Source organism: Haemorhous mexicanus, chromosome 6 (genome assembly GCF_027477595.1).
Source record: "Haemorhous mexicanus isolate bHaeMex1 chromosome 6, bHaeMex1.pri, whole genome shotgun sequence".
NCBI classification, from domain to species: Eukaryota; Metazoa; Chordata; class Aves; order Passeriformes; family Fringillidae; genus Haemorhous; species Haemorhous mexicanus.
This window is the reverse complement of record NC_082346.1, coordinates 50,562,727-50,589,222: the sequence shown is the minus strand read 5'-3', so window position 1 is coordinate 50,589,222 and position 26,496 is coordinate 50,562,727. Positions and strand designations below refer to the sequence as shown.

Sequence of the window (26,496 nt, the reverse complement as noted above, 5' to 3'; positions counted from 1 at the left end):
TGGACTTTCACCAGTTCCCGTGGGAGATTGCTCCATGGTCTAACATGTTTGTGTGCCAGCAAGTCTTCCTGGTAATCAGCCCATACATTTCCTTCTTGTCACCCTATCAGTCCTGGTTAACCCATTCTTTATGGTGCTCATATTAAGTGTTATCTCTCTTCTAGGGCAAAGCACCTTTCAGATGCTGACACTCTTGCACCTTACCATGTGTTTGTCATGGCTGAAAGTAGGGTTGCTCCAGAGCTACCTGGCTTCAGCAGTTCATGAGCTGTGAATCCACACCCTTTATCTTGTGGTAACTTGTTTGCTTGGATGTAACCTAAGAATTTCAACCTAACAGCCTAGGAAATTTAGGTACCTAAAGGTCACAGTTGTGACCTGGAAACCTGAATCCTTATTTTCTCTAGGCTGTCTTAGCTATGTTTCACTTTCTTAGTGGAAATCAAACCCTTTTGCCTGTTTGTTTTTTTGGGTTTTTTTTCTTGCTGGTCACAAGATTTCTTCCAGTATTGTAGCGCTCTTTTTCCTGTCAGCTTTGAAAGGTGCAGAAAATAAATTGCTTCCATTCCATGCGTTTTGCAAAGATATCATATATTGACTTAATGGTGTTTTGGAAAGAGCTGTGGTTTACTTTATGTAAAGCTTAATGTCATACAATTGGAGTTTGTTCTCCTTTTTCTCCCTCCCTCCCATTAGCACTTGAGAAAACTCTCCCAGTTTAGGTCCCACACCCTGCAGCAGAAAGATTTCCTGTATTGCTGGTCTGAACCTTTCTGCATTGTATTACCACAAAGGTGTATTTCTGAGGCACTTACACTTCTGCTTTCACTCAGTATATTCATATTGAGGCAGCCACCTGGGGAGTGAACTTGGGTAAGAAATGCAGTGGTGTTTATTATGTTACGCACCAATGTAGCATTGCGAGGAATCTTCTGTTTTGATTCCAGTCTTACACCTTTCCCCAAGAGGTGATTTTGATGTGGAACAGGCTTGCAGGTAGTATTATAACTTTAATTTTAAAGCATGTTTTGCCAGTAAATAAATAAATAAGTACATAAATACTAACTGGTTGCTGGTTTTCTGCTTCCTTTCCCCTGCTATTTTATGAAACCCTTGAAAAATTTTCTGCCACTCAGAAGTTTCCATTGTGCCGGGTGTAACAATCCTCCAAAATCTGAGGAGTGCTTCAAAGGGTTCCCACTCTCTCTTAGGAAAGTACTATACTTTCACAAAATTTCCCTTGATTCAAGAGCTACCTATGCCAGAGTTTCCTAGAAGTATTTCAGGCTGATGTAGGTGAAGCTTTTTGCATGTTGATTCATTTTTATAATCAAGTGAATTTGGCAAAACTATGTTGGCATTTTTTGCATATCTTTTATTTTCCTACTTCTTCTAAAGAACAGTTAGTTCGTTCTGAAAAGGTTCTCAAATAGCATTCATCTAACTTGTCATCTTTTATGTATTGCACTGCTCCTGGGAGTAATCCTCCAGTTGTAACATGGTGCTATTTATCCCCCCCAGTGGCATCCCCAGCTGCTGCTTGCCTCTGGCAAAGAAGACAAATAGTTATTGTGTTCTGGAGCCATGCCAGGTCTTGTGTGTCTCCACTTGGTCAGTATTGTTGTGTTTTATTTTGGAGCTAGCAGTGTTTGAATAACACTGGTTTATTTTGAGCCTTTCCTTCTCCATCTCCCCACACTTCCCTCCTCCTCATTAATTTTTTGTTTAGACACCTGGTCTTAGTAAAGGGAGACAGCCCAGCCTGATGAGCTTCTTAGTAACCTGAGAAAATATACTTTGAGCTTGAGGTTTTATAATAATGGGGAAGAAAATGTTTAGTTTTTCATACAAATTTTGGAGATGATTGTTGTCTTTTGTTAAATTGTCTTGCTCAGAAGAGAAATGTTACCAATTTTGAGTAAATTGTTATACTCAAATGTCACTGAGAATGTGAATAAGCAACTCAGCCAGACTTTTATATATGCCTGTCAATATTTGTTTCAGAGTAAACAAACCCTCATCAAAATCAGATGACTTCTCTGTTTTTATTGTCTACCCTTAACCTGTGTCTGCAGTGCTCATTTTTGTTGATGATTTAAACAAAATTTCAGCTGTGATGCCTCTGTTACTGCTCGGAATAGCAGGTGGCTTCACAGGACTGATCCTCTGCTGAAGGCTGGTTATCCCACACACATACTTGTATAGCTCCCTTCCTTGAAAACCCTGAAGGGCTTCATAGAACCATAGAATGGTTTGGGTTGGAAGGGACCTTGAAGATCATCTTGCTCCAACCCCCCTGCTGTGGACAGGGACACCTTCCACTAGACCCGGTTGCCCAAAGCTCCAGCCAACCTGGCTGTGAACCCCTCTGGGGATGTGGCATCCATAACCTCACTGGGCAACTTCTTCCTGAGCCTCACCACCCTCACAGTGAAAAATTCCTTCCTAACATCTAATCTACACCTGCTGTCTTTCACTTTGAAGCCATTCCCTTTTGTGTTGTCACTCCATGTCTGTATGAGAAGTTCCTTTCCATCTCCCTTGTAGCATCCCTTTATGTTGTGGAAGGCTGCATGAGTAGCTCTCATTTAAGGTGAGCATGTTCCTGTCTTCTCTTCAGCCAAGCCTCATTTAGCAGTCATACCCATAAAAGTAATGACATGGCCTAGCTGAGAGTGATTAGCAGAATGTCCACTAATTTTCTCAGGGAATTGGGAATGTATCTTGCTCATCTTCTTATCTGTACATTAGGGAAATTGTTTCTGTGCCATGAAAAGGGCATGTTCTGTCAGCATACTTTAAATAATTCTTGAAGGATGTGAAAAGCTTGGAACAGCTGAAATCAATAAAGAAAAAAAAATGGAACGGGGTGAAAAATGTAATGTCAAAACTCAAGATCCACTGATAGTGAAATGACTTTCCTTCTTTTAAATTGCACAGCTGAAAATGTCACTTTACGTGAATATGTTAAATATAGCTACAACTTTTCTTTTTCCATGTCTTTGTCTCACAAGGATATCTGCTTATGTGTGTAGAGATGGGAAGGGGATTTTAAAAAGGCCTTGGACATTCACCTAAACAACAGAAATGCCTGGTCTATGCCTGCCAGATGTTCTAAAATGTATTATTCACTTCTAATTTTAACCTTATCACATAGTTTTAAATCTGAGTTTAGCAGCAGCTTGAGCTCAAATTTCAAAGATACGTTGCAAACCAGTATGTTGGTTTATCCAGGTGGTGGGTTGACCCCAGAAGACCCCAGCCAGTCCCTGCTCACTAAGGAGGGCTCAGATCTCCCAGGTGTGTCCCCTCCCAGCCTCATGCCCACTTCTCTCCACGGGCTGCAGGGGCAGCTTCAGAAGTAGAGGTGGCCTGAGCAGTGTGCAAGCCCCGTTCAACAAGAACTGCAGCATTGGGTGTGTATCAACACTGGTTTTATCACCAGTTGAAAACACAGGCTGCTGCTGAGAAGAAAATTAACTCTATCCCTGCCAAACCCAGCACAACCAGTGACTGCCCTAAAGAGTCTTGTTCAGACACCAGTTCTTGCTCTCTTGCAACAGAAGGAATATTTGGTAGCTTTAGGAACTTTGAGGAACTTTTTCACAGAGAAGCAGCTCCAGAGCCTTCAGCATGCCTTGGGAGCTGGTCAAAGCTCACAGTATTGCCCTGAAGTTGGGAAGTAGTAACAGACCCTGCTCCTGGCTAAAGTAGAATAAAGAACCTGTGCTAAACACACAGCTTTATCAATCTATAGGATCCTTGACTTCAGCTGATGTTGCTGAGACCTGAAAAGCTCAACAAGTTGAGATACAGTAGAAGAACCTGGGTGTCAGTTCTGTTCTTGTGAGGCTCACAGCTGCTGTAGGTTCATAAGCGTGTCTCTGATGTCCTGATCCAGTTTTTAAAGACAGAGTAAAATGGGCTAATGATAAAAATGCGTGATGGAGGAAATAGCTTGAAAAGGCTGAAGTGACCTCCTGGATGATGAACTTCCAGGTGAGAGCACAACAGACACTCCAGCTTAAAGGCAGTCAGTCTGCTAAAGCTTATTAAGGTAATCCTGGTAGTAAAGGGACAGAAAGCAAGCCTTCTTAAGGTGAGCCTAATGCCTTGGAGGACATTTTATTGTATTTTAGTTAAAACATTGCAGTTCCAGCTATAATCTTTGTATTTTTATTCTGAAAAGCTGCTGTGAAGAATTAAAAATCTTTTCATGTCAGCACTGATGCACACTCCCCAGGGCCTATCTCCAGGCCCAAACTGGTCCCACAGCTGTGGGTCAGTAGGAAGCTGGCATGGAGGATGCCTCTGTTTTTCAATCTCTGTGTTTTTCTGAGGACTCAGCTTGGAGTTCAGCACTTCAGGGCATGCATGGATCTCTTGCAGTGCTTCCTGTTTGCCAGCAGTTATGCTTTCAGTGCACTGTAGTTCTTGTATGCATTAGACACTGCAGTTGTGCAGGAGGCACCAGGAAGGTTTAGCTCTGGTTTTACATAAAGATCTCTGCCTTTCCCCACATCACCTGAACACCCTGCCTCTTGTTCCCATGCAAGTAGGGAAAAATAATGGTAAGGTGCCATTTACTACTCACTAAATGAGCAGTTTCTGATTCATAGCTCTCCAACATCCCCTGCTCCAGCTCAGACAAGTTATTTCCTCCTACCAGCAGATGTGGGTAGGAACAATTGGAGCTGTGATAACTTTATCTTTAGTAGGGGCCAGCTGGGTCAAACACCTTCTCTTTCCTGTCTGTAAACCGCAGTGAGGGATGGCCCTGTGGGCTGCTGGCAGGCACTGGTGGCCTGACTGAGCTGACAGGAACTGGCTGGAGAGGAGGGAGATGCCAGTTCAGCAGTTGTCCTCAGCTGCCAGGGATGGAGGGAAATTAAGGAGGCATTTAGAGAGATGCAAAGTGGAGAGGGAAGTCATGGTCAGAAACACTTTAATGTCTCTGGTAAGGTGAGAATAAGGAATTGGACAGCTCTGGATCACCTGCCTTCTGCAGGGGGTCCACTGCTGAAGGCATCTGTGGATGAGATTGCAACACAGCTTAGAGGAAGCAGCCTTTGGAAATTGACTTACCAGCTCCTGCTGGGAATAGTTTTTTCTCTCAGCTGTGATGTGCAGGGTGAGCTTAATCTGTAGGAACTCTTTTTGCCAGTTGTCTGAGGTTTTTAAGTCAGCTTTTCAGTTCCAGTGGGTTGAGCAAGTACAATAAGTCAGGTGATGCAAAGGTGGAAAATTTGGCTCTATTTTTCAGCATGGTCCATTAAAAGTCTCATTGCATTGAAGTTTTCCCTGAAGTTATGGGAAGATGATTCTTGTGTGACTAATGCCATAAATTAAAATGAAAAGTTTTAACATCTTTTGTTTTCAGTAAGGAAATGGGGTTTCATTGGAAATACAGATTTATCCCGCAAGTTTCAAGTGTGCTTGTGCCCAAGAGGTTTAAAGATATTTTCCTTAGGCTAAGAGCAAAGACCAAACACTCACGAAGTGTGTGGAAGGGGTTCTGTCAGCAAACAGGCCCTTTTTGCCAACTGGATGTGAAAACTTCTGGGTATAGAAGCCATGCCAGCCATGATATATGATTTTAGTTTTTCCTGCTCAGAGAACTTGAAGCTGGCTGCTTATGGTGAGGTGTTTGGCTCCCAAGTGGAACAAAGGAAAGAGTTTGTGTTCATGTCATGGTTTTAAGGACTAATGTCAGAGAGTACTTCTGATTATCAAGTGATGTCACTGAAATGCAATGTAGGGTTTCAAGCCCCCTTTTCACCCTGAAATGTAGGCTTTTAAATACTCCAGTGGTGACAAATGACTACAGGGAAATGTGCAGAAGCTCAACATAGCTTGGTTTCTGAAGATGGTTCAGAGTGGTAATGTAGTGGTTTCTTCTCTGCCACGTCCTAAGTTAACTAGTTAGAAGCAAAAGGGTGGAAGAACATGTGTATGTAGATCTTCTTCAACAAGAACTTTTAAAAAGGTAGGACTAAATATGTAAAAGAAAATATATAAATGCGTTTACCAAATATAAATGTGTATATTATAATTATCTTTTTTTGGTGAAAATCTGAGTGGTCAAGGCTCTAAGTTCAGCTGAGATGTCTCTGTGCATGTTGTTCTGCCATTAGAAGTTCAGAGTGTCCTTGCTCAAAGCTGTGTAGCTATGTTTAGGGGCAGTGTCACACCCATACCCTTGCTTCTCTAAATCTAGGTGTGGTCAAGCTGGTAGATGGAGTCAAAGAGACCTTTGGGGAAAAGGCGGAAGATTTCTGAGCATTTGGCTGTTTTAGAAGTGACTTTATGTCACTCCAGCAAAGCAGGAATTGGAAAAAGGGGTATGAAGTCTAGCAGTGACAGAGCTGTGTATATGTTTATGGTAAGCTTTTCTGCAGTGGAAGCAGCAGGATGCAGGAAAATGCGAAGGCACTGGTTGCATTTTTGAAGCGGGCTGGGGAAGTTGGCTTTGTGGGTGAGTGAGAGGTAGGAGAGAATAAACTCAAGAATTTTGAAGATGAACAGGAGAGGACTTCCCTCTGATCCAAAAGAAGGGTGATGTGGTGAGAAATACAAGGAATGTGGAAGGTCTGGATTGCAAGAAGGAGAGAGTTTGAGAGAATTGATGATGACTTCTAAGTAGCAGGCTCACTAGTTTGGTGTTCACATTTACAGAGATTGATGTAAGGGGAGCTCAGAGAGCTGGCTGGGACAGAAGCAAAAGCAGAGGTTGAGGTAAGAGCCAGAGGTAGAAAAGCAAAACTAGAATTATGAAAATTCTATTATATAAAATTATGAAAACTAGTTACAATGAAAAACACAGCTGAGGGGAGGAAGACCAAACAAAGTGTCAAACTGAGGCTGCTGGGAATGGCTGCTGCCCAGGGCTCTGGGGGCAGACAGGAGCTGGGACCAGCCCTCTCTGGCAGTTGACAGAATGGGTTTGGCCCAGGTGAAAGCAGTGGAGAAATGATGCCATGGTGAAATTTGGAAAGAGTTTGGAGCTACCCTCATGCAAAAGATTGGAGAAGGAAAGGGGGCAAATGAGGCATCATCTGTGCTGATGCATGAGAAGCAGCAGAGGGTGTCTTGACAGAGAGCTGAGTGACAGTCAAGTGCCTTGAAATCAGAGCTCAGGCAGAGAGTGTGTGCAAACATGGTTGAAAACTAGGTTATAGCATGAGACCTTCTAGGAGTGTGTCTGGCACTCTCTGTCCTGTGTATGCAAGCTACACAGAGACAGGCTTTTCACACTCTAGCTGCGTCCTTGTATTTTAACTATTTTACCTCCTTCCCATCTTTGCCTGTTAAAATGAGTATGAATAGTGAAGATGGGATTTGGCGTCTGTGGGAGGCATACCAACATTTTCTTTGGATGTTTTACCTGTTGCTGTGACAGGAAGGCTTGACATTCCTCTAAACAGAGTTGAGTGAGGAATAAAAAAATGCAATTTTAGCTGTTCTTTTTCTAGCTCATTTAATTACCCCAGCATTCACTGTCTTCCCTGAACAGGAAGTAATTTTCCTGTTCAAACAGCAAAAAAAAAAAAAAAGAAAATGAGTAGGGAGGGGTGGGTTATGTAATTTTAAAGCCCCAACAGTCAGATGGAAGGCTTGTGAGACAAAATCTGAAACTGTTATCAACCAATTAAAATGAAGTTTTGACCTACTTTTGTGTCACTGATACTCCTGTAAATGAGCCCAGCCATCTCAGTGAGACAAGGTATCTGTAGGATCCTTGCAGAAGTCCAGCATGGCCTGGCTGCCTTGCCAAGGGCAGAGCTACAGGTTCCTTCTCCATCTGGAGAGGATGGCTTGTCAGTCAAGTGCATGAGGGAAGACACCAGAACTAGGGAGTGTGCCAGACGTGATTTACAGGTCAATGACAAAGTGCTGCTTTGCCTGCTTCTTCCTGAGGGATGTTTCTGATAGTCCTTTTTTAATCTTGCCTCTGTGCTGCTCACTTAGTGCTCTTTTTATAAAGTGGAATGCAAGATTGAATAATCTGGAACCTGAGATTCTTTTGTTTGATCTCCGTTGCTGTACCTTCTAGTTCTTTTGCTCCTCTGAGAATATTTAGGGAACTGCAGGAACAAATGTGTTCCTGGGTAGCAGATTTCAGTTTGTGCTGTACACCCCAGAATGCCCATTTATAGCATCAAATCAGTTACTATTCCAGTGCAGCTACAGTATTTATGATTAAGGTAAGCTATTTCTTGCCAGAAAGTGATTAACACTCAAAGAATCTGCATAGTTTATAAGGATCTGTGGCCATGGAATGTGTGGAAGAGATTTTCTGTGTTCTTGAGCCTGTAACTTCAAAAGTTTAGTTGAATTCTTAAGCCTTCTTTTCATTTTGATTTTCTACTTCTAGTCATGGATGCCTGAACTGGGTGAAGCTGTTCAATAGGGCTCTCAGTAGTGCCTTTTTCAGTAGTTTAACTCTTAAAAACCTCAGGTAAAATACCCTAATCCTAGCGAAACTGAGGTAATTTTTGTCATGTCATCATCATTTTCATTTTGTGTTTACTCAGTGTTGTTCTATTTCTGATTCTTCTTTCTGCATGATACTGCTAAGTGGTGGAGCCAATTTCACTGTTTAGATATCAGTAATCTACTTACTGTGCTAAGACCACTAATGAAGATATTAAATAAAATGATCAGAAAACCAGTGCCTGAGGAATGCCACCAGCACAGCCTCTCTGGTTTGCCACTGCTGCTTTCAGCATGCAAGCCATTGTCATCTTCTCTTTTATTTAACCCTTCATTCACCTTCCTCTGCTTCTACAGGTCCTTGTCTTTCTTCAGTTCCACCTGCCTGCATGCTTTACTGAGGGGAAAAAAAAAAAGAAAAAAAAAAGAAAATGCTTTGCTGCATTTTCTCTGTCTAGAGAATCAGTGGTCATACAGCCAATTAGATGGGTCTGGTCTGTCTTTTTGACATTCATGTCACTTTTTACTACCTTTTTTTGTTTACACCTAAAGATCTGATTATTTTTCTGCATTTTCAAATGCACTGAAATGCTGTTATACTGCTAGGTCAGATGAACAGTAAGTAGCTGTTGTTTTTCCCTCTTTCCCTGATGTAGTTGCCTTTTTTTTTTCCCTAATTGTTTGGGAGCACTGTATGAAGGATACAGTTATTCAGAACCCTTGTATCACCATCCTCTGATCTATGTGTAGATCTGTGTCATGTTTTGTTTAATTGAATTTTAATTTTGTTTTCTAGAGATGGGGGGAGGGGTGGTTTTTTTTGGGGGAGGTTTTTTTTTGTTGTTGTTGTTTTCTGGGTTTTTTTTTTAAGTATACAGAATAGGAGAGACAGTTTCCCTTCACCTCAGCACATTAAACTCTGAAGAGTCATCTGACATCTGTGCCACTCCACTGGGCTCCTTCTGATCAGGGATATTTCAGGTGTGATTCCTCTTATTCTAGAACATGAAAATAAGACAGGCTAAATGAATTTGAAATGTCAAGGTGTTTATTCATTCCTCTCTGACTGCAGGAAGAAGCCTGAATTTATTCTAGTTATTCACTCCTGTGAATCTCACTCCATGATTTCTGGCTTTGGCTGCTGCTACCCATAGATGAATCTGTATCCATCTCTGTTCACCAACTTCCCTTGCCCCCATGACCAGCCTCTTTATTCTTGTTGAAAGCTGAAGCCAAACATTTGTGTAAAATTTGTGGCTATTTCTATATTATCTTTAATATTATCCCTATGCTTGCTACATGAGATCCCAATTTTTCTTCTTTTTTGGGTATTCCCAAAATACGTTTCGCTCTTTGGCATGCTGGCAAAAAATGCTAAGCATCCTTTATTATGAGATCCTGGAGCTTTTCACAACTCAGCAGATTTACTAATTACTTTCTGTATACATTTGCCATCCTGAAGTCATAAATCTGCTTGAATTGTATACCATTGTAACCTGTAACTTAAACTAACACAGTTTGAAGTAGCATTCTTTGTATTACTAAATTTTATGTTAGTTTTCCTGCTTCAGAATAGCTGGGCTATAACCTCAGAGGGATTGTCAGACAATCTCAGCACAGCAAAAGCAAGACATTTTATCATTCTCATTTAAAAGGAATTTTACTTAAAATGTTCTGCCTGGGCTATTGCTCTCCATATGTGTTGGGCAGGTGCTGCATTGGAAGACGATTCACCTGAGTGGGAAAAAGTGTCTGGTGTGTGGCTGAGCCATGGACCACTTGTGAAGGCTTCATCAGACATGGGAGAAAGTAAAAAGCAAATCTGTTTTGCAGTTGTTACAAAACAAACTTTTGGCCATTAACTATTGATCACTACCTCTGTGCCAGGGTATTTGCTGATGCAATGAATCAGACCAAATGAGGCTCCAGTTAGAGCATTGCCTGTGTCCCAGCCACTTTCTCCTGACTTCATTTTCTGCTCCTTTCTCAGATACCTTCTAGCAGTGCAGCACCAGTGAGGGATGATTGTAATCTCCACCTATGCCCTTCTTCCTCCATTTGAGAAATGATGAGCTGTTTCACCTTTGCAGCTGTGTTCATTTCAGACCATTTCAAATGCCTTTCAATTCACCCTTGGAAGGGATGGTTTCATCATGTTGTCTCACTGGGAGCAGTGGTTTCAAGCTGAAGTAATGCTTTGTAATTGAAAGGCAACTTCATTCGTCCGTAAATAATACTTGCTGGAACAGAATGGAAGGGAATGCCACAGTCTCTTCAATCTCTTTATGATCTCTCTTCTGATTTCTGCTCGTACAGCATGGAGATATGATATAGGTCAGCCTAAACGTGGCCTTCTCTATGTTTAAGAGCAACCTTATTTGTTTTTATTTTCCCTTTAGGCTAAGTCTTCTAAAGCTTTTGTGTTTTTTCCCTGTCTTATTCCAGTGTACTTCTCCCTCCTCTTCCTCCTCTATCATTTGCAGTTGCACAAGCATTGCTAGCTATCCAGTGGTCATGAGCAGCACTGTAAAATTGTGTTTGGATGAAGGGGGATTTTTTTAAGAGAAGTATGTTTCAATTTTGTGGTATTTTTCAGAAGGGATCCTAATTAGTTTAGGCAGGGGGTGAATAAAGAGCATAACAACTTTCTACTTGGACAGCTATTGCTCCCTCCACATGTATTTAAATTTCCTAGTACACAATAAGCAGCACATAAATTCAGCAAAGTGATGAGCAGACTGGTTTAAATGTGCTTTGGGTGCTACCTACATTTCCTTACAACTTGGCCTCATCCAGAGTCTCTTGAGAAAGGGAAATCACCTAGAAATACAGCTCTCTGGGGGCCAGTAGCTAACAGAAATGAAGAGGGTTCTGGCAGCCTGGCTGGGCCAGATGGGAAGCTTTGTTGAAGGGAGAATTACAGCAGAGACACAGTGGAGATATTGGCAATGTCATGGGAAGTACAGCTGCACACACAGGAGCTCTGACTGCTCTTGATGTTTGACAGGTGCTGCTGAAGAATTATCCAAAAGCTGAGCCTGATCTGTGTGGTGTAAGTCCAGAGCTGAGCTTTGTCAGCCCTTAGGATAAAGGGCAGTAGCCAGGCTTTCTGGGGGATGTTTCTTATGTATCAGTTTTTCTACTAATCTAATCCTGTGATCAAAGGGAAGTTAGGCAGTCCATGTTTGTGTGACTTCAAGAGAAACTTTCAGAATATGCTTCCTTCATCTTAACATTCTCTGTATCCAGTAGTTATTAAAAACCAAAAGTATTTGTAGTACTGTAAGGTCTTGATGTTTTGATTCCATGTATGGTGATATAATTAAGGTTGAAAACGTTAGAGAGGTAAAGGTTCACCACTCTTGTGCCCCTCCCTCTGCTTACCTGTGTTGTACTGGCTGCAGTGCTGCACTATTTCTGTATTCTAGGTTAGCTGGAAGGTTCTCCATGGATAGTGTCTCCATTCCACTCCTCCTCTGCTCTCCTGCAGGGTTGATTGAGCTGTCGGTTCAATAACTGGGCTACAGCTGACCCAGCTCACTCAAAAAAGGATTAAAATTCTGCTGTGTAAAGTAAAAAGAAGAAGGGTTTCTGGGTCTGATTTGCCCATTCCAGAAGCAGGCAAGAGATGCTGTGAACCACGTAGTAATTTTCCCATACCTTCCACTACTGAGATTTCCTCTACAGCATTTTAATCTGGTGCACTGAACATTGCCTTTTTGACAGTTCCAGGAAGCGAAGCAAGGCAGGTTATGCTGAATGCTCATTCTCCTGTGTTCTTCTTTTTCTATAACTTGCTTTCATTCTTTGGAGCACTAATCCTCCCATGTCACACATTTTCTGTTCAACTTTTCTCCTCTGCTAATCTGTGGATTTGTTCTGCTGCCCTTCTTAATCCACAGGAGCCTTGGTGACCTCAGGAGATAACCTTGGCAAGAGGCTTTTCTGGATTTGGGTAACATTGATTATTTCTCCTGCATTGCTGAAAATCAGCAATTGCCTCTCAAACCATCCCTGAGTAAGACTGAGCTGCTTAACCACTTTCTTACAAAACCCTGCTCACTGCAGTCCAATCCTAGTGGGACATGAGCTCTCAGTTTAATATTATGCTCAGAAGCAGCCATTCCCACATCTTGGCAAGTTCTGGAAAGAACTTTCTGCAACTGCCAAGGTATTGTACAGGTCATAAACCAAGCTGTTAAATTTTAATTGGTAGAATTTATTTTTGTGTGTGTGTTGGGCTCTAAGTCTAAAACAAAGTTCTAGTAACAATGTTCCATCCTGGGTAAAATAGAAAGGCTGAAAATGGTTTCTGTGAAGAACTTTAGCCATAGCCCAAACATGGGATTTCTTGTCTTGCTTTTAAAGAAGCAAAGGGGCAAAATTTAGTGCTAACAGGAGAATGATGCTGAGTGGAAATATACCACTGACCCTCCATACCAGGGTCAGAGGAGTAAGGAGGGAAATCAAGGGAGCACTGGGAGAGGTTTGAGTAACTGGAGTGCAGTAACTTATCCCACTGTTACTGCACAGGCCAGAGCAGTGCTGGCTCGCTCTTTGCTTTTGTGGGAGGGGACAGAGGAGGCTGTGGGGAGGTGGTGCTCATCAAGGTCCTGGGGGATTGCATTCCTTGGGGACAAGCCTTGAATGTGCAATAACTAGTCAGTTTGTGTAGTAGTTGGGGAAGCAATCCATAAATGGTGTCTGTGTATGTTAGTATATGTAGTGTAAAAAACCCCTATGAGCTTCCTTTGCCTTCATTTTATCTGGAATACAGCTAGAAGTGAGAACTTTCCAGATGTTTCAGACATGGTGCCAAGCTTCCAGGGGAGCAGCTGTTTGCAGCTCCTGAAAATGTGCAGCTTGCACATACTCTCTGGCAACTTGTGCCCAGCAGAAAGCAAAGTAAACACAAGAATGCAAGAGAACACAAAGAAACCATCTGTTAAACCCAGAATCTTCTCTGGTGTTAAAGTTTCAGTACTTGGGAAAAATGGAAACCCTGCTTCATAAGCTATGTTATGCTGCTCCTCACCTTTAGGCACGTCTTGATGCTTGGGATGTCACTGATATGTGCCTGAGAGGCTGCATGCCATAACACAGTGTGGGACATGCTTTCCTTCTCCTTTGGTGGTTCTACTAAGGTCAGCTGGGCAGAAGAACAGCACATAACCTCTAGTGTCCTGCAGTGGTAGAAGGGTAAGCTCTTTGGTCAGTCTTCAACCTCATGATTTCAGAAAGACCAGGAGGAAGGTGTAGGGTATTTTCAAGGTGTTTCCTTCCTGCCTGGGCAAGAGTTCCCCTGTGAGGGGGTGGCTGGTACCGGTGCTGCTGTGGTGCCCTCTCCTCACCACAGCGGATTTCCTTTCTCAGATTGCCACTGCTGCAACAGGATGTGCAGGTTCATGCTGGGCAAGGGGGGCGTGGAGAGACAAGCCAGCACCTCTTGGTGTACTTTTTGCTCTTTCTTTACAGCCCTGATGGTCAGGTCCCTGTTTGCTCTTTGCAATGGGACAGAGCTGGTGTTTGTTGCCTAGGGGAGTTCGTGTTCCCCTTTGGCCTCATAAGCAGCAGCAGCAAGTGCTGAATGCTTTTGCACTATCTGGGCTTGATGAAATCCCAGATAACTTTTTTTCTCAGAAAGAGAGATGAGGAGACGATCTCCTAAATGTACAAATATTTATTTAGTCACAATACATGGATATTTTAGGAACTGTGGGAGCCTGCATACCACTGAAAATGCCAGGTAGCATAATGTCTTTCCCAGGGAGGAAATGTGAATACTTTGTTACCTTCCATACTTTGGCAGGGAGCTATTTGTGTCAGTTTTGTGCTGCACAGACCTGACAGCTGCTTTTTTAAGTGTATAGTCTCTGAAGGGACAGGACAGAAGGGGACTGTTCCTGAAGGATTTAATTTGTGAAAGAAGCAAGTGCTGGTCTTATTTGTTTCAGTCAGGTTTCCATGCCTTTCTGTTCTGTTGCTGTGCACAGGTAGGTCTTACAATTATAGATGGACATGCACAACTGGTTTCCTGATTTCTCTCAGGAAATTTTCCCACTTTCTTTCAAAAGCAAGCACATTCTCACCTGTAATTAGAATATCATCTGTATTTTTGTTTACTTTTTACAGTGGGGTAAAACAGCGAATTTGACGGTATTGATTTTTGCTGCTTCCCTTCCCCTCTCCAAAGTGCTTAAGATATTTTTAGATGCTTTCTTTGAGTTTTCTTGGGAGAGAACAGTGTCCACCAATAGATCAGCTGTCAGGGTTCAGCTTTGTGAAGATCTGGCTTTCTCATCTAAGCTTGTGACTTTTTTCATTATGACTTGTTCAGCATTGATGCACAGCAAAGGTAAACACTGGAGCTGGGGTTGGGAGGAGAATTGGGAAAGCTTTATTTTACAAGCCTTTTGATATAAATGTATGTGATGAAAATACATGGTAGAAAATAGTCTCAGGAGTGAAAGATGAGGGTGAAAATACTGAAGGTTTTCATGCAGTGGAGTTTAAGAAGCTGAATTACGACTGAAATAAACACCACATTGTCTTGGGACCAACACAGCCTTTCTTGAGTATTTGAATAGCAGAATACAATAGATTTGTGTAGAAAATTCCATATACAAGAATAATTGAGAAATTAAGGAGCAAAGAAGTCAGATCAGGCTGAAGTTGTATGTCCAGTTCACAGGGAGGAGAGTGGTTAGATTGCCACAAAGGGACTTTTGGACTGTGATTGGTGAAATGTGTAGCAGAGAGCATTGACCGGTTGAACCAACCAGAAAGTTGAATGGAATCTTCCTCTTCTGTGGCATTTTATTTGGTTAATGTCTGATGATTTGATGCTAACTGCCTATTGAGAAAGCTTAGATTCCTGATTTACTTTCTGCCCCTATTTATCTCCTTTGGCTGAAAGTTTAATGAACTCTTTCTACCTGCAGCATGACAGGCTGCTGTGAAGGGATGTGCACTCCTGTTCAAAGGATGCACATCCTAGAGCACCCCAGTCCTAGCAGCACATCAAATGAGAACATTGCAAGAACTTAGAGCAGCATCCTGGTGAGAGGAGTTTGCTAGTAGGTTGGAGAATGGGAGCAAAATGTTTGAAGAATAGCTATATGGGTCCTAGTTTTTAATGAAAATATAGTAAGAGAAAAGTCAGGATAAATAGAAATGTAGACTCTACATTGCTCAGGGATATAGCAGTGGATATTACTCTCTGGTTCAGATAAAAGAATATAAATACAGGTTGGTATTAAAACTTCATTTCATGTGAATGCTAATCCAAAAACTATTTTGGAAGAAGAGCTTTAAAAAAAAAAATCAAAGTCACAAATCCTAATCAGACAGATTCTGAAATTCAGCTGATTATACCAGACTGGAAACACTGAATAAAACAAAAAATACACAACTATTTTTAATCTTTATTATAAATTATGTTTCTTTTTCCTAAATCCAGCATTTGTAGTTGTTTGGCTTGGTTTTTTTCCCTTGAGTGAACAAATCCAGATTTTCTCCACTTGGACATAGTTTTATTTTTAAACACAGCTTCCAGAAATGCATTTGTGTGGGATTGCAGTTGGGACCAGTGGAGAGCCATGGCACTCTGCCAGGCACTCACCCTGTCCCTGCAATACAGATGGATTGCCAGGGTTCTGGAGAAAAACAACCCCAAAACTTTAAACAAATTATGCTTAATGGAAATAAACATTTTTTGCCCTTCTCTATAATGATTTGGATAATGTGCTGGCTGTGTGTTCCTGGAGGACAGAGGAAGGGGGAAGGGGAGAGGAGGGCAGAGACAGAGCTCTGCGTGCCTGTAACTTGCTCTCCAGTGGATTCTTTGGGAAGCCTGTGGGAGAGACTGTCATTTCTAAGCTTGGAGTGTTTTGTAACTTCCAGCCCATCCTTCTATTAAAAGGTGGGCAGGCTGGCTGCAGTCAGCTATGATAAGAGCATTTATCTGCTGGTTGGTTTCTTCCATATATGGATTTGAAGGACCAGGAAAGGCATACAGAACCATATAATCATTTCGGTTGGATCAAGTCCAGCTGTTAACCCAGCACTGCCAAGTCCACCCATAAACCAGATCCCTAAGTGCCACATTTACATGTCTTTTAAACTCCTCCAGGGATGGTGACTCTGCCACTTCCTGGGGCAACCTGTTCTAAAGATTGGCTTCTTTCAGTGTATCCAATCTAAATATCCCCTAGTGCAATTTTAGGACATTTCCCCATGTCTTATCACTTGTTACTTGGGAGAAGAGACCAACTCCCACCTGGCTACAGCCTCCTTTCAGGTGGTTGTGGAGAGCAATATGGTCCCTCCTTAGCCTCCTTTTCTCCAGGCTAAAGACCCGCTCAGCCACCCCTCATCAGAACCATGTTCTGGACCCTTTCCCAGCTCTGTTGCCCTTCTCTGGACATGTTTCAACACCTCATTAACTTTCTTGTTCTAAGGGGCCCAGAACTGAACACAGGATTTGAGGTGTGGCCTCACCAGTGCTGACAATCAGGGGGACAATCCCTGCCCTGGTCCCTCTGGCCACACCATTGCTGACACAGGCCAGGTGCCATTGGCCTTCTTGGCCACCTGGGCACTGCTGGCTCATGTTCAGCTGCTGTCAGATGGCACCCCCAGGTCCTTCTCCACCAGGCAGCTTTCCAGCCTCTCTGTCCCCAGCCTGTCGTGTTGTGTGGGGTTGTTGTGAGTGACCCCAGTGCAGCAGCTGACACCTGACCTTTGTTGACCGCATACAGTTGTTGGGTCTCAGCCCATGGATCCAGCCAGTCCAGATCCCCCTGCAGAGCCTTCCTGCCCTTCAGGAGATCAACACTCCTGGCCAGCTTGGTTTGAATTGCACTCACTGAGGATTCACTTGAGGCCCTTATCCAGATCATTGGTAATGACATTGAACAGCACTGGCACCAATACTGAGCCCTGGTGAACACCAGGGGTGACCAGCTGCCCACCACTCCAGATTTAGCTCCATTCACCACCACTCTCTTGGCCTGGCCATCCAGGCAGTTTTTTACCCAGATACAGTGCCCCTATCCATGTCAAATAGATGCCTTGTATATTTCCAGTGTACAGCATTGATACTCTCTTCCATGTCATGCACCTGAGTTTTGCTGGGTTTTGGTGACAAGTGACAATGCCATGAAACCAATACCTGCTTGGGATTGATTTTTTTTAACATAAAGAAGGGCAAGTAGAGTATGCTGCAGCCTAAAGCCAACCTCACAGAAGAAAAGGCACCATAGATATATCTCCGGTTTTTCAAGCTGATGCTGATAAATCTTTTCTCTCACTTCTGTTGCTATGGTGTAGGTTCTTTGCAATAACAAACCTTTGGGTGTCCATGTCAAATGCAGAGATCATTTCATCTCTCTCATTCGGAGAGAGAGAGAGGCTGAAAGGGAAGGGAAGTAGGAGGGCTCAAATTCCAGCTGATGACAAACAATGAATCAGTGTTGGTCTCAGCAGAGGGCCATCAGAAATTTTGCACTTTGCTTTCACTGACTTCTTTTTGGGTTTGATACTCCACTTTGAAAAGGCTTTGTTTTTACCTTCTCAAATCGGTTTTTTTTCCTTCTACTTTTACTTTTTTTTCTTAGTGCATAAAAGGAAGGTGGATCTCTTCCAAATTCCACACAGCCCAGGAATATTTGCTTTCTACAGCATGGCTCTAAACACAGAGAACTTATTTTTGCAAATGGTTTGATCCTCCAATCCACAAAATACTGGATCAAATTTTGAAGGTTTTTGTGGCTAAAATGTACCTGCTGTCCTTTTTGAGGCAATTGAAGTGGTCACTGAACTTCCTTCCAGAGAAGCTGCTTTATCATGCTGTCATTTCTCACATTGCTTTACTAGTGAGGGGGAAGCAAAACAGTGTTAGGGGGAGCCTTTTTAATGCTTTCCCGTGTGCAAAGTACGTGCATTTGGTTTTGTTCTCAAAATATACCTGTTGTGTTTAGCTGGCACAACTGTTGTGAAGAAGTTATCTTGCCCAGATGTCTTATGCTTGTGGAAAACACTGTGCTGGAAATGCCTGGATTTGCCTTGAAGGCTTACTTCTGTTCTTGGGTCAAGGCTGAAAGGGAGGACTGTTCTTGTTTCCTGAATGTTTCCGTGCAGATTGAGCTGAAAGTTCAGGAAGAATGTAGAGGGGTAACCAATCTCAAATGCTTGCTTACTTCTTACTGCTTTTCAAACTGCAAGTCCTGAAAATGGATTAATTCAGAATTTTGTACCTTGGCAACCGTGAACTTTCTGACCTAGTTAAATGGACTCTTTGTTTTGCTGTTTCCTTCCAGATGTGATAGGCAGATGGAAAAAAATCAGAAGCAGCAGTATAGTCATCTGAGATTTCTTTTAAGGATATTAACTGATTTTTCTGGAACTTGGTTGAAGAAATTAATTATCTCCTTCCGTGTTCTTTAGCCAAGCTGCAGTTCACTTCATTTTGCCTTCATTTTGCAGATACTTAGGCTGTCCCCTGGCCTTTGTGCTGCACTACTTGTGAGAGTGAAAATGTGTCAGGACAGGCAGACCTCCTGTGAGCTGCCTCACCTGGCCATAGCTTACCCATCCCTGAGCATCCACACCGAGTCTGTCCTGCTGGTCTCTTGGCTTGTAGGAGTGGCTGCCCACCTGTGAGCAGTGCCTCTGTTTGTCTCCTTGGAAGAGAGACACACACTGTGTTTTCCTGTTGGATTGGAATCTGCATAAGGACTTCAAAGGGCCCCAACCCATAACTGTTAGTAGGAGCATATAGTAATGGGCAAGCAAGGGTGGTCTCTGAGGGAGGAACTGGCAGCCTTTCAGTTTGCTTTTGTGCCAGAGATACCTTCAGTTATTCTGCTCAGGGAAGCCTGGCCCAGATAAGAGTGCCTACACAAGAAAAGTAATTCAGCTCCATGGGTCTGTTACATTAGCAACTAGCAAATTAATATAAGGCTGACAGATCTCCGCTGGTTTAGTTCTCTTGGTTTGATCCTGTCTTATAGCTTTACCTTCTTTAAGGCATTCACTCCTTAATTCAAAGCAGGGCCATTTCTGTAGGGTGGGAAATTTTAGTAGGACAAAACGCAAGCTAATGAGACAGAAAACAGCAGCAGCAGCAGCCCAGTACTCCTCTCCCTCCTGTGCCTCTCACACCCTTCTCCACCAGAGCTGAATAAAAAAGAAAGCAGCAATAGAAAAGATCATGCAGGTAAAATCAGATGCTAACTTTAGTGAGCACACATCCATCTCTCTTGTCAAAGATGTTCCTGGTTTGGCATTTACAAAGTGAAGTTGTCATTGATGCAGTAGGTCTCACAACTGGTTGAATTGACTCTCACAGCTTTTGTGCTGTGAGCAGCCTGGTGTGGTGGCTAGAACATGAGCCAATTCTGACTTACACTGAACTAAGGTTAAATCTGGTGAGTAGCTTCATGGGATCATCGAGTTCTGTGAGCATCTTAGGGGTCTGCAATACATCATCTGCAAGCAGACTGCCCTTGTGGTAGATTTTTTTTTTTACCTGATTTAGTTGGAATCTCCATAGTTTTGATTTATATCTTGATAAATCCAAGCCCTCACAATAACACTGGCCAGCTCTCTTAGGATCTTTGCATGCATCTCATACATGTCCAGTAAGCTTCTTTGCATTGATATTTCATCAAGAGAGAATTCCTCAATCCTTTTCCAGTGCAGGTGGTTCTTCTGCTCTTGAGCCCTGTTTTGGTACTGGGACCAAGCCCTCTAACATGTTGCCACTGTTTTTTCATGCCTTCCTGTGCTGTCTGGAGCAGACTTTCTGCACACCTCACCCCAAATCTTTGTCTCCTACCCAGCTAACTGCCGAAGTCTGCTCTTGGGAGTTGTCTGGGAGCTGCACCCCTCCTTACCAGATAAATAGCTGTCTCAGTAGCAGATGAATTTCCACAGATCCTGCCTCTCTTGCTTTTGTGTTATCTTTATTCCTGTCCTGGGTGCTGTTTTGTGCAATCCCAGTGGGCACAGCAGACCTTCCTTTTATTAGTGGTGTTAATCCTTGTTGGCTCATTCCTTTTGCATGTAAGTGAATGTACCAGGAAGGTGTGTGAACATACCAAGAAACTGAGCTGAAGAGCCACATGTTGGTTTAGGGTGGAGAAGCACAGGGAGATGTTTGGATGGAGGGTACTGGCTGATGTCTTTGCTGTTTTTCATGGAATTAGAGCTACACTGCTGAGAAATAAGTATCTGAGTAAAGTTTTCTAACATTCAATGGTATGTAAATTCTCAGGGATTTGGATAACATACCAAAACAAAGGGACTGTGTAAAGTAGATATCATCTGTGTGGCAGCAGCACCTCGGATGGTGGCAGGGACAAGAGCTTGGATCCCCCATATATTAATAAAATGTTTCTCTCTGGTTTCTTCAGCTTGACCTCACCAAACCCATTGAAGATCAGGGCCCTTTGGATGTGATCATACATAAACTGACAGATGTAATCCTTGAAGCAGACCAGAATGACAGCCAGTCACTGGAGTTGGTTCAAAGGTTCCAGGTAAGTGGTTTGTTCTGTATTTCTAGCAGGAGGATGATTTTGGTGCAGCAAATTCAGTCTGATTACAGTGCACTTTGTAGGGGTTTGATAAAAAGAGTTGTCTGGAACACTGCTGACTTGCTGCCGATAGCCCAGCAGAAGTGGTTTTGTCAGTTTAAAATGGACTTGCACCTTGGGAAGGTTTTGTTCTGTATCAGTAGTTAGCTAGAACTGGTTTCCCACCAAATGTTCTTATGTCATTTCAAGAATATTAGTGCTGCTCACAAAGAGGAACATGTGTTTGCAGATCACTTTATGTGCGTCCCTCCACGACAGAAGCCACTGAATTAGTCTGGCCCAGTTCTGTCTAGTCTTCCCAGTTCCTGGAAAGCTAATTTCTGCAACATCAGGATTACTGTCAGTGACTCTGTCCTCTAGTGCTGAAAATCCTGTTGTATTATTTTTTTCCCCTCAAGTTTACGTTGAAGGTCAGAACTATGCAGGACGTGTGGTACATAGAACTGTTTTCCCCAAGAAGTGTCTTAAAAGACTCTCTCCCAGTGCCTTCCAAACTTTTTTGTTTTGGAAGACAGAGGATGAAATAGAGGGTAGGGCCCCTGTGAGCAGACATCTGAATGATACCCTCTCTCCAATAAAGTAAGGCAGAAGCTTTTGCTTCTGCAGGAGGCTGAGTTGTGCCACATCAGTGGCATACACATCAATGTTTACTGCCACAGCAGTAAAACATAACCAGGAACCAGTGGTGCAGAGCACAGGCCTTTCTGTGTTGAATTACATGACAAAATGTGTTTTTAGAGTATACTCTCATGTAGTTTTGTCTCCAGGGCAGAAGCTATCTGCAAATTGCTGCCTGTCTCCATCTGTCCTGTATTACTTTTAAGATATTGAAAATCATTAGAAATTAGGAGAAGCATATTCCATAAGAAAAAGAAATTGTAAGAATACTTTAGTATAAAGTGTGTGGTATAGGGTTGTTGTTTTGGGCTCTTAAAATCAATGAGCGACCTAGAGAATGAAAAATGTCCCCTTGCAAGAAAGCTGTTTGTATGAGTGAGGTGTTATATAAGCACTGTGGTATTTCTGGCACCTACACACAAGTGGAAATAGTGTGGTTCCCTTATTGTTGATTAAGTTGACTGAAAAAGTTGTGATGATCTTAACCAGACCAAACAGTGCAAAATTCATTATGCTTTTTTTCCTGCTATTGAATATAAATGTGACAGCAAGATGATACCTGGCAGCAGTCTTACTGTTGGCTCCATAAAGCAGTCTTCCAGGAAGCAGAGAGCAGGGGATCCTTGACCACAGGAGGAATGATCTGCCAGACTACATTTATGACCTTTTTAAGAATGACTTTTTTTCAGATCTATGTTATAGAGGCCTTGACCATCATCAAATCTGCAAAGAGCTAGGGAGGAAACTAGCTTCATGTTTACATGACTCTGTGTCCCTGCTCTCTGGAGTCTGTGATGAGCCCTTGAAGGGTCTGGCAGAGAGTGCTAATAGAACAGGAAGCCTCTTGGCATTACATTTTCTGACTGTTTTCAATTGCCTTGGAAAAAAAAATTACAGGAGAATGAAAATGGTATGGAGGAGTTGCCTGTTGACAGTGGCATTTTTAGCTCCAGAAGACCTTTAGGGCTGAGCTTTCTGAGGTCTCTGTGCTGGTTGGATGTGGTATGGAGTGCAGTTTCTCAGGAGAATCCTGGTGGGTGCAGCTGTTCTTGACTGCACTGAAAATCAGTGATGAGTGCCTGGTGATCTCATCCAAAGCCAAAACAAAGACTGCATGCAGCACCTAGTGTAGTGCATGAGATGAAAAGTAGAGAAATACTATTACTTGCTTTTTAGGACACTTAGATCCTTATTTTGGGGGATGATGATTATTTGTAGAGGTGATGGTCAGTCTCCCTCTCTACTCACTGTAACACAGGGCTGGACTGATTGAACACAGGTAATTAGTTTACTGTGAAAATTGGTTATAGTCCTCAATGGTTCCTTCTTGACCAGAGGTACATGGAGGGAAGTCAGGTGAAGAGGCAGAGTCTCCAGGGTGCCTTTCACTTACTGGTGCTACAGTTCCTGCCTTCTTGGTAAGGAAGAAAACCAGCTACCCCAGTTCCTGCCTTCTAGACAAAGTATATGGTTTTGAAAACTGAGTATGTTTTGGCTCCTGTAAGACATTGGGGAGTCTTTGTTAGGCTTTCATTAGAGCAAAATGCTCTCTGAGCAGCTCCCTGTCATAGCTGTACAGGGCTTGAGTGGCTTCATTCATTGCAGCTTCATATTGCATTCAAAATGATGGCTCGAGTGATGGAAAAATCAATAGGGTTATTAATTTGTCTTTCAAAGCTTTTTCTGAGCAGGTTCTCTTTGCATTAGCCTACTTAAAAAGACAGATCAGACACAGTTTTTATGCCTAGTCTTTTGTTATCAGGTTGATGAAAATTTAAAATGTTTCCTCCCCTGCTGCCCTTCAATTCTTGACTCTCCCGCTCTTGAGTTGTCCAGGATGGACTCTTCTAATCTTGATTGAGAAGCTTTCTTAGAAGTGTTTGGGACTAAAAGGAAGGAAAAAGAGGGAGATATTTTGGAAGGGAAGGAGGTAGGAGACTTCTCAGATGAGAAAAGGCAAGCAAAAAACCAAGGGAAACTATTATGTCTTAGTAATTCTTGCCTAATTGGAGGGAGAGGTTAATACAAAATTGAAATGGTCTATTTACACCTGAATTCACAGGCCAATACCTGTGTTTTATACATTTGAAAAATAATAATGTCTTAAATTATTGGAAGATCCTCGAAAACTGCAAAATTAACTAAAAATTTGTCATTCAAGTGCTAGGGGTTAGGATAGCTTCCTGTGGGTAGGATTTGCAAGATGATGGAGCAAAAGACTTCAGAAGGCTACACAGGGCAGCTGAATACTCAGAAAGTTTCTTTGAGCTATACAGAGAATAGAAATGTAACAGAGAAGATCAGTTCCCCCTTCCCCCTGCCACACCCCTCATTCCTCCTAACCACTGCAGAAATCTCATTGAGATTTAGAGACAAACAATTTTGAGGTGAGCATTTTTTGAAGACCCAATACACCTTCACCTTTCCTTTTGGAAGGAGGTGTCCTTAAAAGAGACCATCACAGCCTAAGACAACAAAAAGGAGCTTTTAAATCTAAATCTGATGCAAACTTTAGACAAGCTTGTGTTTACATCTCTTTCTCCCTTGGAAAATGTTGATATGTTTTTACAAGCAGTCATTGTCATGTATCTGTATGTGGGAAAACACAAGTCCAAATGGCATTATTGCTTCTTTTGCTTACTTGTTTTCTTTTGGAATATTTTTGATGGAACTTTGTTTAATATTAAACAAAACATTATATAAGTTTTATTACTTAGTAATAAAAGCAAGTCAATGAGTCAGTGAGTCTCTTATCATCTAATGACCTATTATTTCCAGTAGATACTGTATCATCTTTCTGTTAAAATATTAAAAAAAATCATTAGCTACATTTTTTGGGTAAAATGACCAGCAGCTCTATTCTCATCTATACACAGGCTTCTCAAGGGAAGTATTTTTTTTAATTGCTGGATTATATCCAGAGGTGTTTAATAGGGAACATGAAAGATTTGTTCTCTTTCTTATTTCAAGTTTCATTGTTGGCCTTCTGCCAGTAATGGGGCTGGTACAAAGTATGACTTAACACCAGGCCTGGAATACAAACAAAGGAGGATCTGCTAAAATTCCTTGTTTGTTCTTGTTTGCTTTTATTATGTCAAAGATTAGAAAGAGGAAAACATAGATGTTGTCTGGGTCAAGCTGAACTGCAGCCCAAGGACAGATCCCTTTCAATCTATTGTTGGAAAGCCTAAATATCTTCCACATTGTTGCCTGGGTGGTTGGAATTTGCTGTTGGATATGTCTTCAGTAAATCCTCCAAAGAGCAGAGTTGTTTTGCAGGAAGGACGAGAGAAGACTTGAAGGTTCAAAGTTGAAAGGTTGTGCTGTACTGAAGAGAGTACTGCTGTACTCTCTTGCCTTCAGTGCTTCTCTTTTGCTTCTTCAACTGCTTCATTTTCAAGTTCATGTCTCTAGTAGCTCATCTGCTTTCAAAATAATTAGGCAGAAACCCTACATGTTTATGCAGATGTGTATTATGTTTATGCAGATGTGTATTATGTTTATGCAGATCTGTATTTCCGGTAGTGGAGCTCTCTCTGCTGTGGGAGTGCTGTTACTTAGGCTACATCAAGCATTCTCCAGTCTCTTAAGTGATCTTCACAGGTCACTTAGTGGTGCTACAGTTCTGCCTTCTTGGTAAGAAAGAAAACCAAACTACCCCAGTTCCTGCCTTCTAGACAAAGTATATGGCTTTGAAAACTGAGTATGCTTGTAGTACGTGGTGGGTTCAGCAGTTTCTAGTAAAGAATCAAAGTTTATGAAAGGTTTCACATCAGCTACCATAATTGTTCCTGTGAAACTAACAAAATTGACTTTTCTTATTATAATTTCCTGTTGCAGACAATTGGTGTAAGGTTCAGATCTTTTAATTACTTATTTTAAGTAGTTTTCTGTGCATGGATATTGAAACTTTTGTTTGCATGTACAGGTGAGAGGTGTGGGAGACTGGGAGAGTGCTGGCAGCCTAAAAGCCCAAGGGGAAGCTGGATGCCCCTGCACAGCTTTAGCAGTTAATCTCTAGCTGTGTTCAAACAGAAAGGATACATACAAATACACTGACCTTGTTTTGCATTGAGAGTCTCTTTAAAAAGAGGCTGTTTCTGGATTCAGTTAAAAGGAGAGATGTGTGGCCTGTCCCCAGATGAGCTCTAGGAGATACTTCAAGTTCAAGGTCTTTCCTTAGATGACACAGATTTTCAGTGCTCTGAGTTTTGCCATTCCTGTTCTTTCTGGCTGTCCAAGTTCCTAGGCCTGGAAATGGAGAAGAGTTGGAGAATAGTACCCAACATAGGTTTAATGATGAGAAATTTCCTTGTTTTGTAAAGAAAGCTGATCTGCTCAAAGCTCAAAAGCAAAGCCTTTGTTGTGCATTTGAAGGGGCTGTTGTCTTGTATTCAGTGCAGTTCTTCTTGACGTTATAGTAATTTGTTAAAGTTCTCCAGACTCTAAATGGCTTTTGGGAAACAGCTCCCACCTACCTCATCTTCATCAGTTATTTCATGTGTGCCAAACAGAGCTTTTTGGAGGCTCCTTAAGGCAACAGGATGAGAAATAAGTCACTGGAAAGTCAGCTTAGATGCTTGTTTCTCTTGACATGTTGGCTGGTGTAGAGTGGCCTTGAGATTGTGCCTTATTCCTGGTAAACTTTGTTGTGCTGTGGCAAGCTTAGTGCTTGGATGATCTTTAAATATGGTTTAGGGCTACTGCCATTAGAAATAAAGCACTGTGAGGTTCCCTTACTGAAAGCATAAAAAAGCCAGGCTCCCTCTGAAAATACTCAGAGTAACATGAGCCATATGAACAAGTAGAATGCATGAGTCCTGGGAAACAAGGATAGTTCTCAGTG

The 26,496-nt window shown here is 42.2% G+C and overlaps 1 protein-coding gene across 2 annotated transcripts in view; it reads left to right on the top strand.

The window, feature by feature from the left end:
• Positions 1 to 26,496, top strand: part of ITPK1 (inositol-tetrakisphosphate 1-kinase) — a 139,318-nt gene that overhangs the window by 48,958 nt on the left and 63,864 nt on the right. For both annotated transcript variants that reach the window (XM_059850195.1, XM_059850196.1), the window contains exon 4: positions 20,850 to 20,975. In XM_059850195.1, coding sequence (XP_059706178.1) covers positions 20,850 to 20,975 — 126 coding nt within the window. The remainder of the gene's footprint in view (positions 1 to 20,849; positions 20,976 to 26,496) is intronic.